Source organism: Acipenser ruthenus, chromosome 23 (genome assembly GCF_902713425.1).
Source record: "Acipenser ruthenus chromosome 23, fAciRut3.2 maternal haplotype, whole genome shotgun sequence".
NCBI classification, from domain to species: Eukaryota; Metazoa; Chordata; class Actinopteri; order Acipenseriformes; family Acipenseridae; genus Acipenser; species Acipenser ruthenus.
Window position 1 is genome coordinate 9120126 of NC_081211.1, and position 19487 is coordinate 9139612.

The 19487-nt window shown below is 48.0% G+C and overlaps 2 protein-coding genes across 5 annotated transcripts in view; one reads left to right on the plus strand and one right to left on the minus strand.

The window, feature by feature from the left end:
• The window catches only part of LOC117964098 (proto-oncogene tyrosine-protein kinase Yrk), a 57266-nt gene extending 53079 nt beyond the window's left edge, over window positions 1–4187 (minus strand). For 2 of the 3 annotated variants that reach the window (XM_058997724.1, XM_058997725.1), the window contains exon 1: window positions 3771–4187. The gene's annotated coding sequence lies outside the window, so the exon portion shown is untranslated. The remainder of the gene's footprint in view (window positions 1–3770) is intronic. The other variant, XM_058997723.1, reaches the window with a different exon arrangement.
• Window positions 4188–15167: 10980 nt separating this feature from the next.
• Window positions 15168–19487, plus strand: part of LOC117964108 (sestrin-2-like) — a 36563-nt gene continuing 32243 nt past the window's right edge. The window contains exon 1 of one of the 2 annotated variants that reach the window (XM_058997726.1): window positions 15168–15935. In XM_058997726.1, coding sequence (XP_058853709.1) covers window positions 15552–15935 — 384 coding nt within the window. In that variant the 5' untranslated portion in view covers window positions 15168–15551. The remainder of the gene's footprint in view (window positions 15936–19487) is intronic. The other variant, XM_034906549.2, reaches the window with a different exon arrangement.

Sequence of the window (19487 nt, forward strand, 5' to 3'; positions counted from 1 at the left end):
CGTGGTCTATGTGCTGTGTTAGTGGTCGCGGATGTATAACCAATACATAATAAACAGTGATTAAAGTGGGGCGGTATGAGCTCGTGTGCATAGCGGTAAAAATAAAAATAATAATAATTGAAAATTATACTACTGCGGCAAAACTTCCTACTCTCGCCTCTTAACGCAATAAAGCGTTCGTGTTTCTGAGCGAGTATGCTTCCTTTTTAAAATGCATTTTACATTGATCTTTTGCATGAAATATCTGTAATATAATTTAACATTTAATTTCTATGGACCTTTTCATGACGCATAATCTAAAAGCTTTTCACAGGAACACTTTGTATACTTTATATATAGATAAAAAGTCAATTGATAAAGTTAAATAATAAAATATCGTGATGGTATCAGTGACCCCCCCCCCCCCCCCCCCAAAAAAAAGCAGAGGACAGGAAAGGCCCTTTTCTAATTGTAGAGCAGCTTCCGAGTCTCAATCAGATGAATGATTACCCCAGTTAAAATGTAAAATAAACAGTATCATTGCACATTTTATTCAGTTTGTAAATACCTGGAGTTAGTCATACTTTATCATGGCTTTGCGCATCGATGGGCGGGTGTGCTGCAGGTTGTGAAATCTTTCCCAAGGCCAGTATGTACATTTTGTACATGATTTATAATGCCTCGCCACTTGCCAAACTGCCATATCATGTGTTACTAATTGTGTCGTTACATACACATTGTTGTTTGTAACACTGCGTTGATTACAGACCTTCGGCGGAGCACATTAGTTTCACTATGAATCCACATGCAATCACATCAAAGTGATCACTGCAGATAAACTGGCTTTCATATCAGAAGCTGGATCAGTGTGTGGTTATATGATTGTGCGTGTGTTGTGTCAGGAAATGCAAACGAATAACCAAATACGAAGGATGAAAAAATGCAATATTTCTATTTTTTGGTCAGATCACGATCCCCAAAGACCTCACTTCGAAAGGAATTCCATCGTTTCCGAATCTCACTTGCTAAGTTTTTTTTTATATGTGTCCATTCTGCAAACGTTCTGAATATTGAAATCTACTGGATTGTCGAAAGCTTCAATGGCAATGCTGACATGGTCCAGGAGTCAGTGGCGAGGCATTACAAAATCACATACGAAATGTACATGCTATGGACAGACGTACAGCTCCCCCATCCCCCTGACCTCCACACACGGATGCTTTTGGAGTCTTGTGCAGGGGTGCAAATCGTTTTGAAAGTTGGTGCTCAACTGTTTTGAAAGTTTGCTGGTGTTGAATAATCAAACCCCCTCACTACTCTTCAATGAGTTTTCACTGTTTTGTGTTCCAGTAAATATTTAACACAATGTACTCCCCATCTCATCACACCCATCTCTGTAGTCATATTTACAAGCTGTATATTTTGTAAAAAGGAAATTCTTCGCCATCCCCTCTCATCCACGGCAAGACTCAGAGCAGCATTTTGATTTCTGGTATTCATGCAAGCTCTAATCAATCTGCGCGTATTTCATCTCAGAAGAGACTCTTTTCATGTCTACTGGTGCCAGGATCTAGCAGCCACTAAACAGCCCGCTGCACAGGCGGCGCTCATTGCAACCCTCATTATCACGACTGCAGATCATTATTTGTGCAGGTTGAGTAATTTGCATTGCTCTTAAGCTTACAGAACGCAGTGCAAAATAAGTGATTTGGATTTTGCAGCCCTGTTATGTACTGAAGAAGAGTAACACAGAGGAGTAGGACTCTCACGTTTTTTCACACAACTTCAGTAATAAATGAGTGCTCTAAACTTTTATGTAACCTCTAAGAATATATATTTATATAATATTTTATATATATAAAATAAACATAGCTGTTGACAGATGAAACGGGAGCCGTATCAGTCCAGAGGTGACAGACAAAGATGAGGAGATGTGATACCTTTTACTGGACTAACTAAACAATAATTTATCACAAGCTTTCCAGACCTCAACGATCTCTTATTCAGGTGAAGGTCTTAAACGTCTGTTTACCTGTCTTTTATTTTGTGCCTGAGTTCACTCTGTTGGCTATTCAATGGTAATTTCTGTCTCCAGTCTTGCTACACTATTATTCTGTAACTTTATTTTGTACTATTCAAAATAAACCCGAAGCTTTCAAGCTCAGCAGCTCAGTCATGAGATCGATCTCACGCGCACCAAGCCAACCCCTCTGTTTACTATGACGGTCAAAATGACAGCTCCCTTAGTTCTAGGTTCATAACTTGTCATATCTCCATAGGTTTCCGCAACCCTGGGTCTACTGATGCTATGAGATGTTTAATACATCTATTTAGGAAAAGTCAGAAATGCACAGGCGCCTAGCTGCCAGATCAGTGGAGTAAAATGCATTTAAAAAACGTCAGTCAAAAAAGTGATCAGTTTAGTGTTAAAGGGTATTAATGCCCCTCCCCTAGTCATCTGCATTCGTAGAAAATACTTTTGTGAAATAGTGATGAATTAATTTAGTATAAAGCATTTTTAAGCCCTGCTGCTGCCTTCCCCCGCGCACGCTACAATACTACGACTACTAATAATAATAATTAGAAGAACAAGAAAGCACCGACATAAATTATTATTATTGTTATTATTATTACAGTGTACTATTACGAGCCCATCACACAGAGAATCGTAAGTGGCCGGGAGGGTGGGATGTTGCGCTGACCCGGACTGTGCGCATCCTTATCCGGCCCATCATTAGGGGGAACAACCAGGGAAGCAGCTGCGACCTAAACCCGACTGGAGCTGGGAAAGGGGGGGGGGGTTCCGTCACTCCAAAAGCAATTCCCGGATCTAAAGACAGCGGGGGGCGGAAATTCACAACAAAACACAGTGAAAATAACGAGAACAAGCACCGGCTCGGAGCGGGTGCAACCTGCCAGGACGAATAATAGCAATACTCGGGAGAGAAAATAAAATATGTCAGCGGCGAGCCCGCATACCTCACAGCCAGCTCACCAACACATTATATTACAGAACACACCGTTTCATCATCCCAGCCTTTTAATCTCGACATTATCGTATCAGATGGCTTTTCTTTTCTGACAGAAAACACTCCGCTGTTTTTTGCTGACAGGTTGATTTTTTTAACATACCGCATCAATTGACGAAATCCGTTTAGCCGAGGAGGAGAGGTAAAAAAAAACCCCCACCAAACTAAAAGAAATCAATCTGTCTAACGGGCTGGTCAGATATATTGTTGCAATCAACGTAACCGTTTAACATATTTATGATAGATGCTTCCAACGGTACATTTCACAACAACAACAGACTAAATGAAATTCAGAAAATACACTAAACACCATTACAGCGAATCGAATTTAAAAACCTGCCAATAATCGAGTCACGGTTTAGGAAAGCGACACCATTGCTAATAACCAAGACACAACCCATAGTTAGCTCCAGACTACAGTGCGAACATGATTTTTGTACCTGTTATAATCGATGTACTGACTGAGCACATCGTAAAACTATGTATTGTCATATTAAAATGAAATCCCCTAAGGAAAACACACCATTCTGAGACCCAGCCGGGCATATGATCCCTCGTGTGAGACTTGAAGATACAGTTCATTTCGTTATTAAACCCCAACGATGAGCAATACTATTCCAGCGCGTCTCTTTGCCGCACTTGTTTCGCATGGATATCAACATAACAGAAGGCGCACACACTCAGCCCTCTCCGGCGTCCACAGCGTTACCGACGGGGCAGAAAAACAACGCAATTGATAAACAGTCAACTGTAAAACCTTACCTGATTTGTAATCCGTGGGGATTCCTCTACATACAAATTTGACAAAAGAGAGAGATACGGTGTGTGTTTTTCCTCCTCCTCGAATCGGCTTTCACAGCTCGCTCTTTGAGTATCTCTACACCTCAACTCAGTGATCGGCGTGCTCGCTTCCTCTGCAGATTGCATCGTACAGAAAGATTCATCTCGACAGCAGTCCAATGATAACGTGCAGCGCGCTTCCCCTTCCTCTCTCTCTCTTCTCCCTTTACGCTTCGCTGTTTCTCCACTCACCCACACACCCCAAAACCCTTCAACCAGAGACACTGACTGTGTCTGGGAGTATGACAAATAAAATAATAGCATCGATTATTCTGCTATCGTGCCCCGCGGCGTCCTTGCGTCCATCTGGTCAAAGCATAGGCACAGATTGCCCAGCATTGTGCTAGCAACAGGATACCAGGAAAGATTAGCAAAGCGGGCGCCTCGCTCTTTTTAATTAACTCCTGTTTTTATTATTATTATTATTATTATTATTATTATTATTGAAAGGAGAATTCTAGCTATAATTTTACAAAACTAAAACCAACCCACTAAGCAATACAATTCAAGATTCTCTTAAACTCTGTGAATTGTATGCCATCTCATTCTGTAACATTGATGTGATCAGCTTAAAAAAAGGGGTCCTGTTTAATATACACCTTTAAAATAAATTCAAGTTAATGAAATACCAATTTATTGTGAAATGTTCGTTTTTTTAAACAAGTTAAACCCTATAGCCTCAAAAGAGCCGGTACCATATTACTTCCTGTGTCAGACCTTAAACACAGGAAGTGATATGATACCACGAAGACATTCATTTGCTACAGCACTGTGCTTTACCAGACCTCTCTGTGCTTTACAATGCTTCCCTATGCTTTACCAGACCTCTGTGTGCTTTATAATGCTTCCCTATGCTTTACCATACCTCTCTGTGCTTTACAATGCTTCCCTATGCTTTACCAGACCTCTCTGTGCTTTACAATGCTTCCCTATGCTTTACCATACCTCTCTGTGCTTTACAATGCTTCCCTATGCTTTACCATACCTCTCTGTGCTTTACAATGCTTCCCTATGCTTTACCAGACCTCTCTGTGCTTTATAATGCTTCCCTATGCTTTACCATACCTCTCTGTGCTTTACAATACTTCCCTATGCTTTACCAGACCTCTGTGTGCTTTATAATGATTCCCTATGCTTTACCACACCTCTCTGTGCTTTACAATGCTTCTCTATGCTTTACCAGACCTCTCTGTGCTTTACAATGCTTCTCTATGCTTTACCAGACCTCTCTGTGCTTTACAATGCTTCCCTGTGCTTTACTATGTGTTCACAGTGCTTTATTACACTTTGCTATGCTTTTACTATGGGAAATTTTTATAGGGGTACAGTTGTATTGTAAAGGTGTCTCATCTTCCTATATGAAGACCCACACATTGTGGTAAACAGATATTTGATATTTTGAATAGTATTGTATTATTTTTTTTCACATACTAATGACCTCATTCCCAGATATTCCGTGCCCCTGCTTCTAGTTCAAGAGGTCACAGGTGATTGGTTACTGAGATGGAGAGGCAAGCGCGAGGCTTCTGTGAGCGCAGGGTCACACCACCACAGAAACAGAAAAAGAAAACGTGGAAGCATCAATCAGTATATCAGCATGGTTTTGTGGTTTCAAAAATGATGACCATCACATTCTGGGCAATTTTTGCATGTTACAAATATTTACAACCTAGAGATCCTGTACAGCGTAATACACAAGGGAAGAGATTTCAAATCTATGCAAAACTACCAGCAGCCAATGCGAGGAGCTGAGACCTGGAGTAATGTCATGGATAGACCTTGCCATTGTGTTCAGTCTTTCTGTAGCCTTGTCACACACCACAAGTGAATGAGCCATCTCTGAACCAGGCATCCCAAACGACTGAGACCTCACTCAGCTCCACTGCTCTCAGAGACTCGAGACCTCACTCAGCTCCACTGCTCTCAGAGACTTGACCCCATCAGCTCCACTCCTCTCAGAGACTCGAGACCTCACTCAGCTCCACTGCTCTCAAAGACTCGAGACCTCACTCAGCTCCACTGCTCTCAAAGACTCGAGACCTCACTCAGCTCCACTGCTCTCAGAGACTCGAGACCTCACTCAGCTCCACTGCTCTCAGAGACTCGAGACCTCACTCAGCTCCACTGCTCTCAGAGACTCGAGACCTCACTCAGCCCCACTGCTCTCAGAGACTTGAGACCTCACTCAGCTCCACTGCTCTCAGAGACTCGAGACCTCACTCAGTTCCACTGCTCTCAGAGACTTGAGACCTCACTCAGCTCCACTGCTCTCAGAGACTTGAGACCTGACTCAGCTCCACTGCTCTCAGAGACTTGAGACCTCACTCAGCCCCACTGCTCTCAGAGACTTGTGACCTCACTCAGCTCCACTGCTCTCAGAGACTCGAGACCTCACTCAGCTCCACTGCTCTCAGAGACTTGAGACCTCACTCAGCTCCACTGCTCTCAGAGACTTGAGACCTCACTCAGCTCCACTGCTCTCAGAGACTTGAGATCTCACTCAGCCCCACTGCTCTCAGAGACTTGAGACCTCACTCAGCCCCACTGCTCTCAGAGACTTGTGACCTCACTCAGCTCCACTGCTCTCAGAGACTTGTGACCTCACTCAGCTCCACTGCTCTCAGAGACTTGAGACCTCACTCAGCTCCACTGCTCTCAAAGTCTTGAGACCTCACTCAGCTCCACTGCTCTCAGAGACTTGAGACCTCACTCAGCCCCACTGCTCTCAGAGACTTGAGACCTCACTCAGCCCCAATGCTCTCAGAGACTTGAGACCTCAGCTCCACTGCTCGCAGAGACTTGAGACCTCAGCTCCACTGCTCGCAGAGACTTGTGACCTCACTCAGCTCCACTGCTCTCAGAGACTTGAGACCTCACTCAGCCCCACTGCTCTCAGAGACTTGAGACCTCACTCAGCTCCACTGCTCTCAGAGACTTGAGACCTCACTCAGCCCCACTGCTCTCAGAGACTTGAGACCTCACTCAGCCCCACTGCTCTCAGAGACTTGTGACCTCACTCAGCCCCACTGCTCTCAGAGACTTGAGACCTCACTCAGCTCCACTGCTCTCAGAGACTTGAGATCTCACTCAGCCCCACTGCTCTCAGAGACTCGAGACCTCACTCAGCTCCACTGCTCTCAGAGACTTGTGACCTCACTCAGCTCCACTGCTCTCAGAGACTTGAGACCTCACTCAGCTCCACTGCTCTCAGAGACTTGAGATCTCACTCAGCCCCACTGCTCTCAGAGACTCGAGACCTCACTCAGCTCCACTGCTCTCAGAGACTTGAGACCTCACTCAGCTCCACTGCTCTCAGAGACTTGAGATCTCACTCAGCCCCACTGCTCTCAGAGACTCGAGACCTCACTCAGCTCCACTGCTCTCAGAGACTTGTGACCTCACTCAGCCCCACTGCTCTCAGAGACTTGAGACCTCACTCAGCTCCACTGCTCTCAGAGACTTGAGATCTCACTCAGCCCCACTGCTCTCAGAGACTCGAGACCTCACTCAGCTCCACTGCTCTCAGAGACTTGTGACCTCACTCAGCTCCACTGCTCTCAGAGACTTGAGACCTCACTCAGCTCCACTGCTCTCAGAGACTTGAGATCTCACTCAGCCCCACTGCTCTCAGAGACTCGAGACCTCACTCAGCTCCACTGCTCTCAGAGACTTGTGACCTCACTCAGCTCCACTGCTCTCAGAGACTTGTGACCTCACTCAGCTCCACTGCTCTCAGAGACTCGAGACCTCACTCAGCTCCACTGCTCTCAGAGACTTGAGACCTCACTCAGCTCCACTGCTCTCAGAGACTTGAGACCTCACTCAGCTCCACTGCTCTCAGAGACTTGAGACCTCACTCAGCTCCACTGCTCTCAGAGACTTGAGACCTCACTCAGCCCCACTGCTCTCAGAGACTTGAGATCTCACTCAGCTCCACTGCTCTCAGAGACTTGTGACCTCACTCAGCTCCACTGCTCTCAGAGACTTGAGACCTCACTCAGCTCCACTGCTCTCAAAGTCTTGAGACCTCACTCAGCTCCACTGCTCTCAGAGACTTGAGACCTCACTCAGCCCCACTGCTCTCAGAGACTTGAGACCTCACTCAGCCCCACTGCTCTCAGAGACTCGAGACCTCACTCAGCTCCACTGCTCTCAGAGACTTGAGACCTCACTCAGCCCCACTGCTCTCAGAGACTTGAGATCTCACTCAGCTCCACTGCTCTCAGAGACTTCAGACCTCACTCAGCTCCACTGCTCTCAAAGTCTTGAGACCTCACTCAGCTCCACTGCTCTCAGAGACTTGAGACCTCACTCAGCCCCACTGCTCTCAGAGACTTGTGACCTCACTCAGCCCCACTGCTCTCAGAGACTTGAGACCTCACTCAGCCCCACTGCTCTCAGAGACTTGTGACCTCACTCAGCCCCACTGCTCTCAGAGACTTGAGACCTCACTCAGCTCCACTGCTCTCAGAGACTCGAGACCTCACTCAGCTCCACTGCTCTCAGAGACTTGTGACCTCACTCAGCTCCACTGCTCTCAGAGACTTGAGACCTCACTCAGCTCCACTGCTCTCAGAGACTTGAGATCTCACTCAGCCCCACTGCTCTCAGAGACTCGAGACCTCACTCAGCTCCACTGCTCTCAGAGACTTGAGACCTCACTCAGCTCCACTGCTCTCAGAGACTTGAGATCTCACTCAGCCCCACTGCTCTCAGAGACTCGAGACCTCACTCAGCTCCACTGCTCTCAGAGACTTGTGACCTCACTCAGCCCCACTGCTCTCAGAGACTTGAGACCTCACTCAGCTCCACTGCTCTCAGAGACTTGAGATCTCACTCAGCCCCACTGCTCTCAGAGACTCGAGACCTCACTCAGCTCCACTGCTCTCAGAGACTTGTGACCTCACTCAGCTCCACTGCTCTCAGAGACTTGAGACCTCACTCAGCTCCACTGCTCTCAGAGACTTGAGATCTCACTCAGCCCCACTGCTCTCAGAGACTCGAGACCTCACTCAGCTCCACTGCTCTCAGAGACTTGTGACCTCACTCAGCTCCACTGCTCTCAGAGACTTGTGACCTCACTCAGCTCCACTGCTCTCAGAGACTCGAGACCTCACTCAGCTCCACTGCTCTCAGAGACTTGAGACCTCACTCAGCTCCACTGCTCTCAGAGACTTGAGACCTCACTCAGCTCCACTGCTCTCAGAGACTTGAGACCTCACTCAGCTCCACTGCTCTCAGAGACTTGAGACCTCACTCAGCCCCACTGCTCTCAGAGACTTGAGATCTCACTCAGCTCCACTGCTCTCAGAGACTTGTGACCTCACTCAGCTCCACTGCTCTCAGAGACTTGAGACCTCACTCAGCTCCACTGCTCTCAAAGTCTTGAGACCTCACTCAGCTCCACTGCTCTCAGAGACTTGAGACCTCACTCAGCCCCACTGCTCTCAGAGACTTGAGACCTCACTCAGCCCCACTGCTCTCAGAGACTCGAGACCTCACTCAGCTCCACTGCTCTCAGAGACTTGAGACCTCACTCAGCCCCACTGCTCTCAGAGACTTGAGATCTCACTCAGCTCCACTGCTCTCAGAGACTTCAGACCTCACTCAGCTCCACTGCTCTCAAAGTCTTGAGACCTCACTCAGCTCCACTGCTCTCAGAGACTTGAGACCTCACTCAGCCCCACTGCTCTCAGAGACTTGTGACCTCACTCAGCCCCACTGCTCTCAGAGACTTGAGACCTCACTCAGCCCCACTGCTCTCAGAGACTTGTGACCTCACTCAGCCCCACTGCTCTCAGAGACTTGAGACCTCACTCAGCTCCACTGCTCTCAGAGACTTGAGACCTCACTCAGCCCCACTGCTCTCAGAGACTTGTGACCTCACTCAGCCCCACTGCTCTCAGAGACTTGAGACCTCACTCAGCTCCACTGCTCTCAGAGACTTCAGACCTCACTCAGCTCCACTGCTCTCAAAGTCTTGAGACCTCACTCAGCTCCACTGCTCTCAAAGTCTTGTGACCTCACTCAGCCCCACTGCTCTCAGAGACTTGAGACCTCACTCAGCTCCACTGCTCTCAGAGACTTGAGACCTCAGCTCCACTGCTCTCAGAGACTTGAGACCTCACTCAGCTCCACTGCTCTCAGAGACTTGAGACCATCCAGGCGCTGACCAGACACAAGACTGCTGAGCTGCTGAGCCCAGACCTGCAATGCAATAATCACACACTCCAATAGCACAAGCAAAACAACACTGAAGAACATGTGATAACTTGGGAAAGCATTGCAGAATGACTGTGCAGATGTACTGTGGTAATGTTTAATAAGGGCTGTTCCCCATGATAAGGCTACTTGTGGGTTTGAAGCCATGTTGCAGCAAGCACCCCAGGAGGAAGCTGCTGTTGCAGGTCACTATCTGCTGCTTGAAATTGAGTTTGCATACATGGGGCTCCTCACATTTCTAGAAGTGGGAACTTCCACACTGCTGTGGATGGGTTCTTCAATAGAAACGATGTGCTGGATGAGGCTTCCTTCGTAAATGCAATAAAAATAGATGACAACATTGAAATGTCTGTTGAAATAAAGCATTATGAAAAGCAGTTCCCCGAGATTCTTTAAATAAAATAAATAAACCCTTCGATGTGTAACCCTGTAGAAACGGCTCATATCTGAAGATAAAGAAATGCGTTGCTGCCTCTTCACTCTTCTTTTATGATTTCCTATTCTGTGAATAAAGTTTCTGCACGGCTCCAGTAGAAAATATTTGTTTCCTTCCCAATCAAACTTTATTTAACAAAAACTGTCATCTAACAACTAGAGCCCACTGCCTCCCTCTCTCCCAGTCTCTCAGGTCTAACTCCTAGGTTACACTGCCTCCACTGGACCACACTGCCTCCCCTCTCTCCCTCCCTCCCTCTCTCCCAGTCCCTCAGCTCTGAACACTGGATCACACTGCCTTTCCTCTCTCCCTCCCTCCCTCTCTCCCAGTCCCTCAGCTCTGAACACTGGATCACACTGCCTCCCCTCTCTCCCTCCCTCCCTCTCTCCCAGTCCCTCAGCTCTGAACACTGGATCACACTGCCTCCCCTCTCTCCCTCCCTCCCTCTCTCCCAGTCCCTCAGCTCTGAACACTGGATCACACTGCCTCCTCTCTCTCCCTCCCTCCCTCTCTCCCAGTCCCTCAGCTCTGAACACTGGATCACACTGCCTTTCCTCTCTCCATCCCTCCCTCTCTCCCAGTCCTTCAGCTCTGAACACTGGATCACACTGCCTCCCCTCTCTCTCCCTCCCTCCCTCTCTCCCAGTCCCTCAGCTCTGAACACTGGACCACACTGCCACCCCTCTCTCCCTCCCTCCCTCTCTCCCAGTCCCTCAGCTCTGAACACTGGATCACACTGCCTCCCCTCTCTCCCACCCTCCCTCTCTCCCAGTCCCTCAGCTCTGAACACTGGATCACACTGCCTCCCCTCTCTCTCTCCCTCCCTCTCTCCCAGTCCCTCAGCTCTGAACACTGGATCACACTGCCTCCCCTCTCTCCCTCCCTCCCTCTCTCCCAGTCCCTCAGCTCTGAACACTGGATCACACTGCCTCCCCTCTCTCCCTCCCTCCCTCTCTCCCAGTCCCTCAGCTCTGAACACTGGATCACACTGCCTCCCCTCTCTCCCTCCCTCCCTCTCTCCCAGTCCCTCAGCTCTGAACACTGGATCACACTGCCTCCCCTCTCTCCCTCCCTCCCTCTCTCCCAGTCCCTCAGCTCTGAACACTGGATCACACTGCCTCCCCTCTCTCCCTCCCTCCCTCTCTCCCAGTCCCTCAGCTCTGAACACTGGATCACACTGCCTCCCCTCTCTCCCTCCCTCCCTCTCTCCCAGTCCCTCAGCTCTGAACACTGGACCACACTGCCTCCCCTCTCTCTCTCCCTCCCTCTCTCCCAGTCCCTCAGCTCTGAACACTGGATCACACTGCCTCCCCTCTCTCACTCCCTCCCTCTCTCCCAGTCCCTCAGCTCTGAACACTGGACCACACTGCCTCCCCTCTCTCCCTCCCTCCCTCTCTCCCAGTCCCTCAGCTCTGAACACTGGATCACACTGCCTCCCCTCTCTCCCTCCCTCCCTCTCTCCCAGTCCCTCAGCTCTGAACACTGGATCACACTGCCTCCCCTCTCTCCCTCCCTCCCTCTCTCCCAGTCCCTCAGCTCTGAACACTGGATCACACTGCCTCCCCTCTCTCCCTCCCTCCCTCTCTCCCAGTCCCTCAGCTCTGAACACTGGATCACACTGCCTCCCCTCTCTCCCTCCCTCCCTCTCTCCCAGTCCCTCAGCTCTGAACACTGGATCACACTGCCTCCCCTCTCTCCCTCCCTCCCTCTCTCCCAGTCCCTGAGCTCTGAATACTGGATCACACTGCCTTTCCTCTCTCCCTCCCTCCCTCTCTCCCAGTCCCTCAGCTCTGAACACTGGATCACACTGCCTCCCCTCTCTCCCTCCCTCCCTCTCTCCCAGTCCCTCAGCTCTGAACACTGGACCACACTGCCTCCCCTCTCTCTCCCTCCCTCCCTCTCTCCCAGTCCCTCAGCTCTGAACACTGGATCACACTGCCTCCCCTCTCTCCCTCCCTCCCTCTCTCCCAGTCCCTCAGCTCTGAACACTGGATCACACTGCCTTTCCTCTCTCCCTCCCTCCCTCTCTCCCAGTCCCTCAGCTCTGAACACTGGATCACACTGCCTCCCCTCTCTCACTCCCTCCCTCTCTCCCAGTCCCTCAGCTCTGAACACTGGATCACACTGCCTCCCCTCTCTCCCTCCCTCCCTCTCTCCCAGTCCCTCAGCTCTGAACACTGGATCACACTGCCTCCCCTCTCTCCCTCCCTCCCTCTCTCCCAGTCCCTCAGCTCTGAACACTGGATCACACTGCCTCCCCTCTCTCCCTCCCTCCCTCTCTCCCAGTCCCTCAGCTCTGAACACTGGATCACACTGCCTCCCCTCTCTCCCTCCCTCCCTCTCTCCGTCCCTCAGCTCTGAACACTGGACCACTCTGCCTCCCCTCTCTCCCTCCCTCCCTCTCTCCCAGTCCCTCAGCTCTGAACACTGGATCACACTGCCTCCCCTCTCTCCCTCCCTCCCTCTCTCCCAGTCCCTCAGCTCTGAACACTGGATCACACTGCCTCCCCTCTCTCTCCCTCCCTCCCTCTCTCCCAGTCCCTCAGCTCTGAACACTGGATCACACTGCCTCCCCTCTCTCCCTCCCTCCCTCTCTCCCAGTCCCTCAGCTCTAAACACTGGACCACTCTGCCGCCCCCCCCCCCCCCCCCAAATATGTCACTGTGAGTTTTTTATTTATTATAAATTTAGCACAATATATTTCTGACCACATTCTCATGCTAACAACAAAGTGAAACCAGGGAAACTCCAGTCGGCTCTCTGTCAGCCCGCACGCGATCAGCTGACAGACATGTGAGGCAGTGTGTGGGCTAGCTGCTGGAGGGAGCTGAGGAGACACTGCTGAGACAGCTCTGTGTGTGGATCTGTACAAGTCCCTTATTGTACTGCTGTGGATCCTTTTGTTTTCAGACTTTGCAGGAGTCCGTTTTTTTGAAAGGAACAGACCCACTGTTCTGAGTAGCTTCTTACCAGCTGTATGCAGTTCAAATCATTTGGACCCGAGTTGAGTTTCACTCGCAGTGAGGGTTTCTACAATGACAGAAGCGAGTGCCCTTTTCAAGACTGTAATATTGGCAAGACGCCCTCTGCTGGTGAGATTGTAAAATTGTTTTGTTTTTTTAAAAGCTGGCAGTATAAAGGTGTCTTGTTATAAGATGTCTTTCTTTGGTGTTGGACCAAAACATTCTTCCACTAACCTGTCTTAAACTGTCAAATCAAAAGGATTAGAAAGCTGTCCGCTTTGTTTACATTCCTCCCAATGTAACTGTAACTGTCGGGACTCTAAACACCCCCCCCGATATTCATAACAAAGGCAAGCTTCGAAACAGAAATTTTTGTGAAACAGTTCAAGATTGTTGATGGAGTATCTAGCAACATAGCACAGTTTTAAGGACTATTAAACTATTCCCTTAAAAAGAAGTTATTTCGGTGTAAACACTTTGTAAACTCAGACCACACCTTAAATAGACAATTGAGACAGGACCCTATACAGGGCCAAACTCAACGGCAAATCTAGACTGGGCTGTCATTACAGATCTATACACTAACATCACATGCAAACCTGCATTGTAATATCTTGAGATTGTTAACTATCCCTTGACCCAAAGTGCGCTGGCTCTTTCTTCTAGAAAGACGTGTTGTCTGATCCGGTCAGTGTTTCATATATCTGTGAATCTAAAAGTGAAGAGCTGCTCCTGAACTCGGAGTCAATGCACCTTCACAGACTACAGACTACAACACCACACCGCCTCAGAGTGATGCAAACTTCACAAAAAGGAAAGGGGACATTACAAATACATAAATAGATTCCTTATTGTACACTGCAGTTCTACCTGCTTGCAAACTCTTCAAGTCATGTTGTGGGTGTGGTTTTTAAAAAAATATACTGTACATATATATTAATATGTCAAATAAACCACTCCCACAATATGACGTATCACCTCTGAGACCCAACACTCCACTCCAAGCTCACGAACAGCCTTTCATTGCAGGTCTCCAGAAATTACACACATCGACCACCAGAGGGAGACAGTTTTGCTGCATTCAAGGTAACAGAAACACAGCGCCAAATCAATATGTACTAATAATAAGAGCTTCAAACACATAGCTCTACAAACAAGCATATATATATATTTTTTAACCAAAATATCCATTTAAATCCCCGTTGTAATGTATTTTATTACAAAGAGCCTGAGGGCGCCTTGCATCAGAGCCTGCTACCGCTGTGGGTCTGGCTCGTCTGATACAATTATTTTGTTTAATGAAACAAATTAAACAGACTGCAGTTTTAATTAAATGTGCTGCAAAAAAAGGACTGGTGACGTTTTAAAATCTTACGAATCGTTTTTTCAGTTAAGCATGCGTTACATTAAAACGATAAACCAATTTTTTTTTTAATTAAGCCTATCTTAAACCAACAGATCCACGCCACTGTAATATGATAATACAGGACTAGCATGGATTCTATTAATAGACGCCGCGTTTGGGATTGGCTGTTGCATTCAGAAGGCAAGCCAATCAAAAGCAGAACCGGTTTGGTCGCACGGTATTCTAGGAGTTGTAGTCATTTTTAGTACCCGGAGGCGCTTTATTAGATTGGGGAGGGCCACTTTAAAAACTACAATTCCCTTATACGCTGTGCCGCCTGATTACAGAGGTTTTGACATAAGTTGCATCAGCTGTGCCTTCTCACAGAGATCTGAGCGCATTTGTGTGCAGGTATAGAATTCCGTTCCCTTGTGTTGAGGTCATTTAAAAGCGGTGAGATTTCAGTATATTTCATACGACGCAGAAGAATCGCCATGGCGACTGTGGTTTAGTTTAACTGGGCTGGAAGCGGCGCAGGAGGTAATTTGCAGGATGCTACCGGAGGTGTCAGTTCTGTTGCTTATGGTAGAAAACGATGTGCTCGCTTATTAGTTATGTGTTTAATAACTTAAACGCAAACATATATTTACACGTTACTTCTCACGAACTGCACTACACCGCTGCTATCAAATACGATAGCTTCCAGTTTACTGTCAGGATAGTCAAAACAGCGGAACATGCTCAGGATGTCTCCTGTGACGAATAGTGTCGCAGCCTCGGAATGGAACCGGGCCGCCGAGTCGAGCCCAGCTGACACGGACTCTGAGCCGGTGTGCGACTGGAGAAAGTTCGGCAACCTGTGCAGCCGAGACGAGAAGGAGCGATCGGCGGCGCTGGGTGTCCTGTCACGGACCGTGCTGGCGTTTCTCGACAGGGTCGCGCCGGCCCGAGCGGAGAACGGAGCGGTCAAAGACGGGACGCCGCAGTGGGAGAGGGAGAGCCCGGGAGGAGGAGGCGGCGGCATCGATAAGGCGATGCTGTTGCTGCTGTTAAGTCTGTCTCGGAACTGCCCCTTCAGAGACATCAGTGAGAAAACATCGCAGCTTCTCCAAACAGCACAGGTAAGAGGAACGCTAATCTAGCAGCGCACCGCGAGTCCGATTGTACGTTCCGAGGTACAGGCTGCTGTGGTTTGCACGCACGGGTGCAGTTTGTGTATGCTACCCGTGTAAGGTGCACTGCCTCGTCAAAATCAGATACCTGGCTAAAATCTGATACCTGAACCACAATTTCATTTGAATCAATTCCAGCACATCACTGATCACAATTGCAGTTGGCTGTATTGTTAGAAGGAGCTCCTCACAGTGGCAACACATTACTTAAATGGAAGCCACAGTTAGTCAATTAACTAAAAGCATCCGAACAATTATTTATCTGAAATATAAATGCAATTCCTTTTGAAGAAATGGGAATTGATTTTATAATGGAACGGGAACTCTGCTCTCAATCATACTGGCTTCCTTATCTATCCCGACTCGGTTTATTATTTTTGAAGTTTATCCAAAAATAAGAAAACAGAAACGTCACGGTTTGAAAACACAGTATACTAGAAACGGAACACTTTGTCCTTCTGCACATGATCAGGTGCCTGAGGAGAGGTCTAGGAGCATTCTGCCAAAGCAGCAGTAGCCTTTCTCATTTAGTGAGGTGTAAAGTTACATTTTATTGATAAGGTTCCAGTAAATCACAGTATAGTATAGTGAACCCCTTTTTAATATCACTTCAAACAGAACTGAGCAAAATGTTCACCAGTTTAGAAAGGGCTCTGCATCACTGTTTCACATGTGCTGTTATTGAGGGTTTAGGAAGGGCTCTGCATCACTGTTTCACATGTGCTGTTATTGAGGGTTTAGGAAGGGCTCTGCATCACTGTTTCACATGTGCTGTTATTGAGGGTTTAGAAAGGGCTCTGCATCACTGTTTCACCTGTGCTGTTATTGAGGGTTTAAAGGGCTCTGCATCACTGTTTCACCTGTGCTGTTATTGAGGGTTTAGAAAGGGCTCTGCATCACTGTTTCACCTGTGCTGTTATTGAGGGTTTAGAAAGGGCTCTGCATCACTGTTTCACATGTGCTGTTATTGAGGGTTTAGAAAGGGCTCTGCATCACTGTTTCACATGTGCTGTTATTGAGGGTTTAGAAAGGGCTCTGCATCACTGTTTCACCTGTGCTGTTATTGAGGGTTTAGAAAGGGCTCTGCATCACTGTTTCACCTGTGCTGTTATTGAGGGTTTAGAAAGGGCTCTGCATCACTGTTTCACATGTGCTGTTATTGAGGGTTTGGAAAGGGCTCTGCATCACTGTTTCACATGTGCTGTTATTGAGGGTTTGGAAAGGGCTCTGCATCACTGTTTCACATGTGCTGTTATTGAGGGTTTGGAAAGGGCTCTGCATCACTGTTTCACCTGTGCTGTTATTGAGGGTTTAGGAAGGGCTCTGCATCACTGTTTCACCTGTGCTGTTATTGAGGGTTTAGAAAGGGCTCTGCATCACTGTTTCACCTGTGCTGTTATTGAGGGTTTAGAAAGGGCTCTGCATCACTGTTTCACCTGTGCTGTTATTGAGGGTTTAGAAAGGGCTCTGCATCACTGTTTCACCTGTGCTGTTATTGAGGGTTTAGGAAGGGCTCTGCATCACTGTTTCACCTGTGCTGTTATTGAGGGTTTAGGAAGGGCTCTGCGTCACTGTTTCACCTGTGCTGTTATTGAGGGTTTAGGAAGGGCTCTGCGTCACTGTTTCACCTGTGCTGTTATTGAGGGTTTAGGAAGGGCTCTGCGTCACTGTTTCACCTGTGCTGTTATTGAGGGTTTAGAAAGGGCTCTGCGTCACTGTTTCACCTGTGCTGTTATTGAGGGTTTAGAAAGGGCTCTGCGTCACTGTTTCACCTGTGCTGTTATTGAGGGTTTAGAAAGGGCTCTGCGTCACTGTTTCACATGTGCTGTTATTGAGGGTTTAGAAAGGGCTCTGCGTCACTGTTTCACATGTGCTGTTATTGAGGGTTTAGAAAGGGCTCTGCGTCACTGTTTCACCTGTGCTGTTATTGAGGGTTTAGAAAGGGCTCTGCGTCACTGTTTCACCTGTGCTGTTATTGAGGGTTTAGAAAGGGCTCTGCGTCACTGTTTCACCTGTGCTGTTATTGAGGGTTTAGAAAGGGCTCTGCGTCACTGTTTCACCTGTGCTGTTATTGAGGGTTTAGAAAGGGCTCTGCGTCACTGTTTCACCTGTGCTGTTATTGAGGGTTTAGAAAGGGCTCTGCGTCACTGTTTCACATGTGCTGTTATTGAGGGTTTGGAAAGGGCTCTGCGTCACTGTTTCACATGTGCTGTTATTGAGGGTTTGGAAAGGGCTCTGCGTCACTGTTTCACATGTGCTGTTATTGAGGGTTTGGAAAGGGCTCTGCGTCACTGTTTCACATGTGCTGTTATTGAGGGTTTGGAAAGGGCTCTGCGTCACTGTTTCACCTGTGCTGTTATTGAGGGTTTGGAAAGGGCTCTGCATCACTGTTTCACCTGTGCTGTTATTGAGGGTTTAGAAAGGGCTCTGCATCACTGTTTCACCTGTGCTGTTATTGAGGGTTTAGAAAGGGCTCTGCATCACTGTTTCACCTGTGCTGTTATTGAGGGTTTAGAAAGGGCTCTGCATCACTGTTTCACCTGTGCTGTTATTGAGGGTTTAGAAAGGGCTCTGCATCACTGTTTCACCTGTGCTGTTATTGAGGGTTTAGGAAGGGCTCTGCATCACTGTTTCACCTGTGCTGTTATTGAGGGTTTAGGAAGGGCTCTGCATCACTGTTTCACCTGTGCTGTTATTGAGGGTTTAGAAAGGGCTCTGCATCACTGTTTCACCTGTGCTGTTATTGAGGGTTTAGAAAGGGCTCTGCATCACTGTTTCACCTGTGCTGTTATTGAGGGTTTAGAAAGGGCTCTGCATCACTGTTTCACCTGTGCTTTTATTGAGGGTTTAGGAAGGGCTCTGCATCACTGTTTCACCTGTGCTGTTATTGAGGGTTTAGGAAGGGCTCTGCATCACTGTTTCACATGTGCTGTTATTGAGGGTTTAGGAAGGGCTCTGCATCACTGTTTCACCTGTGCTGTTATTGAGGGTTTAGAAAGGGCTCTGCATCACTGTTTCACCTGTGCTGTTAGGGAGGGTTTAGGAAGGGCTCTGCATCACTGTTTCACATGTGCTGTTATTGAGGGTTTAGAAAGGGCTCTGCATCACTGTTTCACCTGTGCTGTTATTGAGGGTTTAGAAAGGGCTCTGCATCACTGTTTCACCTGTGCTGTTATTGAGGGTTTAGAAAGGGCTCTGCATCACTGTTTCACCTGTGCTGTTATTGAGGGTTTAGAAAGGGCTCTGCATCACTGTTTCACCTGTGCTGTTATTGAGGGTTTAGAAAGGGCTCTGCATCACTGTTTCACCTGTGCTGTTAGGGAGGGTTTAGAAAGGGCTCTGCGTCACTGTTTCACCTGTGCTGTTAGGGAGGGTTTAGAAAGGGCTCTGCGTCACTGTTTCACATGTGCTGTTATTGAGGGTTTAGAAAGGGCTCTGCGTCACTGTTTCACATGTGCTGTTATTGAGGGTTTAGAAAGGGCTCTGCGTCACTGTTTCACA